Source organism: Larus michahellis, chromosome 1 (assembly GCF_964199755.1).
Source record: "Larus michahellis chromosome 1, bLarMic1.1, whole genome shotgun sequence".
Classification (NCBI taxonomy): Eukaryota; Metazoa; Chordata; class Aves; order Charadriiformes; family Laridae; genus Larus; species Larus michahellis.
Genome location: NC_133896.1, coordinates 82459721 through 82468841, shown reverse-complemented (window position 1 = coordinate 82468841; position 9121 = coordinate 82459721). Strand labels below are relative to the sequence as shown.

Below are 9121 nucleotides of genomic sequence, written 5' to 3'. Positions count from 1 at the left end.
AAATTCCTTACTGGACTACAGGTCCTTTCTCACGTAGAACAATGTGGTTGACACAGCCCTAGCTTCTGGACCATCTAACCCCCTCCACCTAGTGCTACTTACAGAAGGCTCCTGTTCTCATTCTTGGGTCTTCTCAAAGTCTCTCCCATCAACCTACTTTCCCCTCCTTGTTCAAAATCACATCTCATTTAACCTCCAGGCAATGTCATCATCCTACTCGAAAGACCTGGGCCATCCAACCTGCCATCTTCCTCATAGAGTTGGAGATTTAGGTACACTTAGCTCCGACCGTTCCAAGGTCAAAGTCTGACTGCATATTTATTCTAAGGTATAGAAACATAATGACACCTGCCATCATTTTTAGATTATTTCATGTGAATTAGCAATGTGTCAGTAATTTGTACACTGTTACGGGTAAAGCCTTCTCAGTGTGATGCTAAGGTGTGAGCAAGATTCTATGATGCTTAAGGATTTATGGCAAGAGACACGGGTGGGTCTTCAGGTCTTGCAGATTTTCTTAACATTTAGGGTTTCCATTTTGTGCTGGCCATGTATGCTACATATTGTTGTATAGCTTTGTGCTGTTGTACTTTCTAGATTCTCAGATGGGACTCAGCTAACTTCTGTAGCATCATGAAGATTCAAAGCCAGACGCAAATGAAGATGTTTGAAGCTATATATGTTGATCAGGCTCAAATACAGTTGCCACATTCCACAGCCGACCAGTAACTTAGAAGTTATGTTGCTGAATGGTTATGGACCCCAGTGTTCTCAACTACATGTTGATCAAGCGATTTCATTTCTCTCCAACAAAACAAAGAGTTAACACTAGAATGGCCAGAAGGAAGGCATGTGACATCCAGCCTGAGGACCTGGACAGGAAGAAGAAAACTTTAGCCACTACATTGCTTGGAGTAATTTTATTTGGTTAATGTAGTAGACACTCCCCAGCAACCTGCACTCAGCTTTAGACACTCTCTCAGACAGCAGGGGCTGGAGCTGCTTCCTCAGCCTGCAGCTTTTCTGCCTGGCTTAATTGTCTGCTAAACATCTGGAGACTCTGGCATGGCCAAAAGATGCTATAAGCACTGATCAACTAGAAGAGATAGGCATGTTTCCCACGAGCCCCTGCTTTATTCTTCAAATAATCATCTGAGCCTGCATGTTGCAGATCCCAGCAGCAGCACATTCCGCAGTGGGATCCACAATGGGCCTCCTGCTTGAAAGGATTGGGAACCATGAAATGTGGAGTTCCCAACATGACTCATTCATATGTTTTGCATTATTTGCAGTGCAAACTGAAAACTCCTGCAAGGCCCAGCACACCTGTATCTTCTTTTGGCCTTCTGCCTATAGAGATAGCTCAGAGCTTTCAATATCTCCTACCTCACTGTTCCGGTCAGTGCTTCCAGCTGGAAGAGCAGAGACATTTTACTGTGTTCCCCCAGAACAGCTGGGACTCCAGAGTGCGGAATTACAAAGGAAGGATATGTGCCCAGGAAAGGAACAAGAAAAGCTAAGTTTTCACAGAGTTGACTTTTTCCCTTTTATTCTGTTGTTTCTACAGTCATAAAAAAAGGGAGAATAAAACCTTTAAATTAAGCAATATAATCCTTAGTAATATAATTGTATTATATTGTAACGAAAACAGTAATATAATAACAATATTACACAAATACTAACAGCATGAAGTGTTTTCTGAAACATACACACATAGCCGTAAAAGTGATCTTCGTAAGCAATTCTCAAAACCAGAATGCATAGCTCTGATTACTTCTTTGGAACAGACCAGAGCAGGAAAAACGTTACTCACTGGCATCTCAAGAGGGTACTGACAGAATCTGATTGCAGAATCAGCAGACGTGAGAGGTCTGACTGTGGGGCATGGTCCCTATCCCCATTGGACTCTCAGGAAGCCTTGTAAAGACCCAGAGCACCGTGTCCTGGCTGCCTGGATGCATTATCCAAACTTTCTGGTGGTTTCTCATGTGCTCCTTCTGCTGTGTCCAATATTTAGTAATGCCAATGAAAAGAGTCTTCTCTGGTGACAGTGTGAAGCTGTAGTGGGGAAGACTCCCAGGGACTGTCTTTTCCAGTCTTGTAAATAATGCTAACTCACAAAGTGAGTTTGAAAGCATGCTGCTGATGCTTGTTAGTATTCAAAGCAACGGAGGAAGCCCCTAGTAGAAAGAAAGAAACACGAACATTAAAAATTAGATGCCAAAAACTTAAGTTGTCTCTTCAACATGATCCAGAGTTTGAAAATACAGAATCTAGTCAAAAAGATCATTCTGATCAACCTTCAGCAGGTCAGATAATCTGCCTTGGGACACAGCTTTCCAGACAACAGTGTAGCACCTTGGAATTTACTGTGCCATGTAAACCCCTCCTAAAAAGACAGATCGCTCAGAAACAGAAGCATTTAAAAAGTGGCTGACTGCCTAATTGAATCCAGGAGAAGTGGAGCTAGGTCCTACGGAAAGGCAGGATTCTGGGGGTTAGAAAGGCCCTCTAGAAGTCTCGAGCCCAACAATGGGTTTGTAGCATGGCTAACTCCAAAGCTAATCAGGCAGCTCAGAGGAAAGTTCTCAGTGTCTCCAGCAATGGAGGTCTGACAGCCTCTCTGGGCACCTGTTCCAGTACAGCACCACTGTTGGGGGAGACTTTTTCCTTCTGTCCGGTTGGAATTTCCCTTGTTGCAGCTTGTGCCTGTTGCCTCATTTTCTTCTATGCAGCTCTGAGGAGAGACTGGCTCTGTCTTTGCTGCCTTTATGTAGTGTAAAGCTGCAGTTAGATCCCACTTAGCCTTCTTTTCTTTAGGTCTAATAAAGCCAGTTCCCTCACCCTCTCCTTGTAGGGCAAGTGCTCCAGCACCCTGACCATTGCAGTGGTACTCCACCAAATCTCCAGTTCCTGTGTCTTTCTTGGGTCAGGGAAGCCAAGACTTGACACAACTGGTCTGTATTTCTCTGGAGGATGCGCCTGGAACAAACTCTCCTCATTACACCTCTGCGCTCAGGGGGGCTTGATGTCTTGGTAATGGTCAATCAGACTTATCTGAACATTGACAATTAGTACAATGGGGCTGGGTTTTCACAAGGGCTGAGCACATAGACCTTCCCATTCCTTCTGTGGAGGGTTGGTGGTTAGTCAGAACTACTGGTAATGGGCCCTATTCATCTTCATTTTAGGGGTGGCTTGAGTTTGGTTGAGACAGCAAAGCAGTTGAGCAAGTGCCTGACTTTCGGCATGAGTGTCCAAGTGCAAGCTTCCCAGCCACCAGCACTCTGCAGTGATCAACGAGGTTGCCAGGGACAGGGAGGGACAGGTCATTTGTTAGCTGGCTTTTTAAAACCGAGACCTGAAGGGCATATTGCCTTGTACTGCTGCCCAGGGAACCGTGCTGAGTCAGCTGTAGTTTGTTGGTGTTCACAAGCACTTAGCAGACAGCTCTCTTCAGCTCCCTGGTAAGCACCACATCATGCGTTTGATTGGGTGTAAACTGCTAAACTACTGAATCTCAGATATTAGGAGACTCAGGAAGGCTGAAAGCCAAGGGAAACATAAGTCCTCAACAGTTACTTTGATCAGCTGACTGGATAATGCGTATCCTGTCACTTGAATGTCATATTCCAACAGTTAGAATTAGAAAGGCCAGGTCCTGAGGTATTAAAAGACCTATGTAAGTTTGTGGTGGACGAAACTGAAATGAATACACTGTTTACATTTTCCTTAGTCAGATATAAAACAAGGCATTTATAGCATCCTACAAACGGGTTAGTTTTTGTCCTTCTAGCCTTTAAGTTCCTGTCTGTATTATGTAGTTCTGTGCATTCCTTCCTCTATCTTCTGCTGTCCATTCTGCTAGCCCCCTTTCTACATAGAGGCTTGCCCCACAAACAGTAACTGAGCCAGGAATTAACTCCAGTCTTGCTCTCTCTCCTGCTCAGTAGACCACATTCTCTTTCTTGTCCAGTAGGATATCAGGCCATATAAATACCTTCTGCAGCTGTACGGGTTGCAAGAAATGGGGAATGCAGATCTCAGTCATATGATACGCTTATGTGTAAGCTCTGATCCTGAAAGCGAATCCACCAATTTGGGCTTTTGAACTTGCTCAGAACTTAACTAAAATCAGTGACCCCATCCTGAGAAGCAAAACGAGCGTACTTGAAGCGTGTTTACACAGCTGAATGAGTTTTTGGGATCAAATGTCTCCAGTAAGCTGCGAGCTAATGAATTTGTAGCTGATCCATGTAAAGGGTTTAAAAAATTTGCCCTTTCTTTAGTAAAAAACCTGAGAGTATTGCTAAATTGCTTCTCTACTCCTGACCACAAAAGCACAATGTAGCAGCCTAGTCCTCTGGCCTGCTTGGCCCTCCGTTTATGCAGCATCAAGCCCATGCTTATTTTTCCTACTATCTTTCCTGCTCACACCATTGCCAGTATCCTCCCAACCTCCTTTTCCTAGGATTTTGTATTACTTTTCACTCTCAGCATTTTCTTCAAGTGCCTACTAACCAAAAGGATATGATAGAGCTCTATGCAGTTCAGCCAGATGTATGAAGTGAATCTCCAGGGCCAATAACCATCTTCTCCATGTTGGTGTGCAACAAATCTTTCCCAGCAGTAACTGTAATCTGAGAAAAGAGATATCCAGTCACTATTGATGAAAGGCATGCCCCCTCCTTTCTTCATGAATACATGAGCAAGGCACTTCTTTCTCATTAAGACAACAGTAAAGGACAGGAGAAAGACATTCATCTGAGGGCATTCATGCACGGGACCAACAATGACTTGCAACTACACAAATAAGTTAATGGAAAGGGGAACCGAAACTATACAAATAGCAATATGTCTAAAAAGGGGAATTGCCAGAGAGAGAGAGAGAGATCAGTACGGTGGCTTGGGCAACCCCTATCATAGGTAGCCAGCCCATCAGGGCATAAAGTCAGAGCAGGTTGGCCAACGGAGAATCAATCAGTGAGCCGCAGGCTGCTTCTTTAGGAGGTACTGAAAAGGGGAGTGACACATGCAATCAGGGCTGTTCAGGCATACCTTTTGGCAGCCCAGTACCTGATCACAGCAGCTTTAGGTAAGACAATAAACTTGTTGCTTCAGTCATTAACCTCTCTGATTTATCTGAGGGAAAACCTGGAGTGAACACCCTAACACTCAGCATTTTCATATCGACCTTAGTGTTGATAGGATGGCCAGAGCTTCTGTCAGTTCTCTGGTGGTATATTCCCAGAGACAGGTTCCCCAAGGTAAGCAATGTCCTTTAAGTTTTCATTTGACCTAGTAGGTTTTGTAGCTGCACACACCAGTAGTTCAGTATCCAAACACGTATGCAAAATTCTTCTCTTCAAATGTACATTCTTTTCTGTGAGCTACTTGTCTGGACTATTCTTACAGGCAAGCAAGATATACATACAAAATGACACACATGCAAGACACAATTGTCCTCTACGATGCATCATCTGAAAGTCTCCTTTAAATATGTCTCCTCTTCTCCAGCTATCAAGGGAAACCAATTTCTTGCTGCATCTGGCAAGCTGATCTGCATATATAGACTAGGAGGGACAGGTTCTATCTTACTGTCAGGATTTTTCACTGTATATAAAGGAGGCATGGATGGCTAGAGAAAGACATAATTCTCCTTGTTCAGATTTGGCAAGAGGAAATGACCACGCTGGTTCTGCAGCTGTATGGGATTGGGGAAGAAATAAGACACAAGAGAGTGGTATTTTTGTGCTCACTAGTCCTCCCCAATGCCAGTCATCACCACTATTACAAAGCACAACTGCTGAGAGCGCGCGCGCATGTTTGAAGAACCCACAAGAATTTATTGTCATTTAGACAATTATTCTGTCACCCAATGACCCCTCCCCGCCCAGGAAGGGGAATCAGGAAAAAACAAGTAAACCCGAGGGTTGAAATATAAACAGATTTCATAGAATAATCCTAAATAATTAACATTATTAATAATAAATAACCAATATTGATCCCAATACCAGTATAAAATATACAAGGATTATGCTCAGCCAATTCTATCAGTAGGAAGCTGTGCACTCCCAGCAGTGGACAGCAAGTGTTGGACATTATGAGTGCTATGGCTTTGGGAGGAAGGGAAGGCCTCAGGGGACCAGCACCGGGACAAGAAGTTCTCAGGATCACAGCCATCATAGAAGAGAGGAAACTCCTCAGCAAACTTTCTAATTTATATGGAATGTGACATTCATGGTATGAAATAATCCTGTTGGCCAGCTTGGGTCAAGTGCCTGGGTCTTGCTCCTCCTCATCCCTGCACCTGGCTAGCTCAAAAACACCGAGACCTTGAAACCCGCATACCATAGCTGGCTATAAAGTAAATAGTTTCACAAATTCAGACACTAGAGTCTTCTAAAAATGCAGTTTTCCCAAGCATTAGAAAGCATTACCTTACTGAAAAGTAAAATTATTGAAAGATCAATTAATCCTCTGTCGCCCAAAACAGGACAGCACATAATCCCGGAACTTTCAGTCCACACTTAGCCAAAGCCAAAGAGTAGCTGGGTTACCTGCACGATTCATGATACGTATGATGACTCCATTCATTGCCAGGTTCTTGAGACCTTTCCGGTTACGCATATCCAGGGGCCTAAACACCTTGGCTGCATATATTTCCAAGGTCACATTGGGATGTGCCTTCAGGAACTCCAGAATTCTGCTGGAGCATCTCCCACAGGGGGTAGTAGATAGGAACCAGGTGATGGAGCAAGCAACTGATGGCATGGCCTTGAAACAATTTTCCAAGAAGTTGACTTCCGCATGTTGCGCAAAATTGTTTGAGCACCAATTCCTCCAGATGGTACCTGTGCTCCACCTGATTTCATACAGCAGATACACCACATTTGGATGTTGGTCAGGCAAATAATTTCCTATGAAGTCATCCGGATGTATCTTCCACCTGCGACAAAAGTACCAGCAGTACTATGATCCCAAAACCTCAATGATGTTTGGTTCCATTGTGCATTGCCTGCTCTCAACATCAGCCAAGCCTCCCACTCTAAGCCTTTCCCATCACATATGAGCAGCTTGAAGAATGTTGCAATCTAATGACCTAAATCTGGAATTTGATGAAGGGTACAGAATTATTCCCCTAGAGTGGCACTGGTGAAACACTCACAGCACCTCCTCGAGAGGGAAGGTAAGCTACCCCATCACTACTCTGAGATCAGCACCTGTCTAAGCAGTGAGATAACTGGAAAGGAAGATCGAGGAAAGGGATGGTAAGACGAAAACAAGGCACAAGGCTTCTTAGCTTTGCCTGTCTCTGGAAATTGCCATGGGGCCCAGGCAGTACACAGTGATAGAACCATATCTCTTACCCTTGGTTGTTCTCTCCCGTGGCAGGACCTATATAGAAAAGATTTATGAATCACTGGAGATAGTAGATGAGAAAACAAAATTTCCTCTACACCTCCTGTCCTGGACCCTTTCTGTCTATACACTCCCTGCCAAATCTCTTTTATATAAAAGGGCTTAATAAGTAGTCCCTGCACAGCAGGATAGCCACTCTGGAATGCAGGAGTAGTGGATTTCTACCTGGGAACTAAACTTGGCGGTTGTTCAAACGGTGCTGTACATGAACTCTTGCTCACTTTAACACATTAGGGTAGACTGTGATCTCACTCAAGTTTAACTTCACTGATTCCAGCAGTACTGCATCTGCTTTTCCCTGACTAATCAAAGAGCAGAATCAAATCTCTTCTCCTTTTGTATCTTCGAAACAATTTCTATTAGGCAAAGCTGGAATTATTTTCCTATTGGCACTCGTAATGTCAATCTAGACAAAAACATTTTCACAGCCAATGGTTCTTTTTTTTCTTAGTATGAAACTGTTTCAAATGCTGAAAAAGTATCAGTGCAGAAAGGAGTGTGATTTCTGACTAACAAGTACCTATGGGGTGGCACCATAGACCTGCCTGATTATATACATTTTGTCTCTCGTGGTGGCAAAGAAGTTTGACCCTATGACTCTTCCATCCCTTCACAGCTGAGGGTCTAGATAAAACCAATTGCAGGTGATCAAGGCTACTTATTTCTTTTGTAGAAATGCACCCATAGCAAACTTAAGGGTCTAAGAACCCTCATTTCATTGAAGAAAGGCACTTTTCCATAGCTCTTAGCTCTTCAAGATGAGGAATTATAAAACATACACAGTGAAATTACATTTCAGCAGGAATAAAATCGTCTTCCTTATCAACAGAGAAATTATCAGCTCCTTGCACAGCCTTATTGCAATGATTCATTAAGAAGCATTTTCTAGTTGTTTATTGCATTGGAAACAAAATAGGTGAAAAAATAATACACCAATTAATTTGCTCCATTCTTAATTGCCTTTGATCTTTCCACATTAAGATCTCTTTCCACATTAAGAGGTCTTTTGGAATTTCAGTTCTTCCTGCCTAATGCCACATCAGGGTGATCAAAAGAAGGCATTAGTATTTTGAAGCTGGACCTAAGACTCAAGATACGGTAATGCATTCGAAGAGATGACACACACAAATCCACAAGTGTCTCCTGTATATCTTCATGTACCAACACACACATTTGTCTGTACTCACCAGTTGCTTACATACATCTACAGTAAATATCTACACTGAATATGGAGAAACAGACCTGCTTGTCACATACATGTACTTACCTCTGTCAGGGACAGCAGCCATGGATATTTCTAGATTTGTCTGTCGCATCTTGGGTGATGGGTATCCTTTTATTAGTCTTACGTTTGTTTCAGTTTCTATTCCTGCAGACTGAACTTCGGACGTCTGTAACATTACTCAGCTGAATACTTCCTCATGGTGACTTGCTCTTATGCAAATAAATCACCCCACTGGGTGAAACTGAAGGCAAGTTCCTGTCAACAAAGGACTCCAAAAGAGGGTGAGTCCCATTCGGAAGTGGATCTGGGCGTGTAGACAAGGTTGCCTGCCAGAAGCTGGAACTAACAGGTGAGCCATTTTTTTTGCAGTGCAGAACAGAAATTATATCTCTTTGTTACCACTAGCCCCAGAATAGAAAAGCAACTCTTCTCTAGTCACCCCAATGCACCAAGAGAGAAAGAGCATCTACACAA

At 43.3% G+C, this 9121-nt stretch overlaps 1 protein-coding gene across 2 annotated transcripts; it reads right to left on the bottom strand.

Annotated features, from left to right (window-relative positions):
- Positions 1–902: 902 nt before the first annotated feature.
- Positions 903–8882, bottom strand: LOC141737793 (C->U-editing enzyme APOBEC-1-like). Of its 2 annotated transcripts, XM_074572761.1 has the most exons (5): positions 8690–8882; positions 7371–7398; positions 6561–6949; positions 4522–4640; positions 903–2180 (listed from the first exon to the last, which is right to left on the bottom strand). In XM_074572761.1, exons 1-5 carry the CDS (start codon positions 8820–8822, stop codon positions 2160–2162), a joined length of 690 nt encoding a protein of 229 aa, XP_074428862.1. In that variant the 5' UTR covers positions 8823–8882; the 3' UTR covers positions 903–2159. The 2 variants fall into 2 exon arrangements, with proteins under 2 accessions (XP_074428862.1, XP_074428861.1); XM_074572760.1 differs by lacking the exon at positions 903–2180 and having other exon boundaries at positions 4468–4640; positions 8690–8822.
- Positions 8883–9121: the final 239 nt, after the last annotated feature.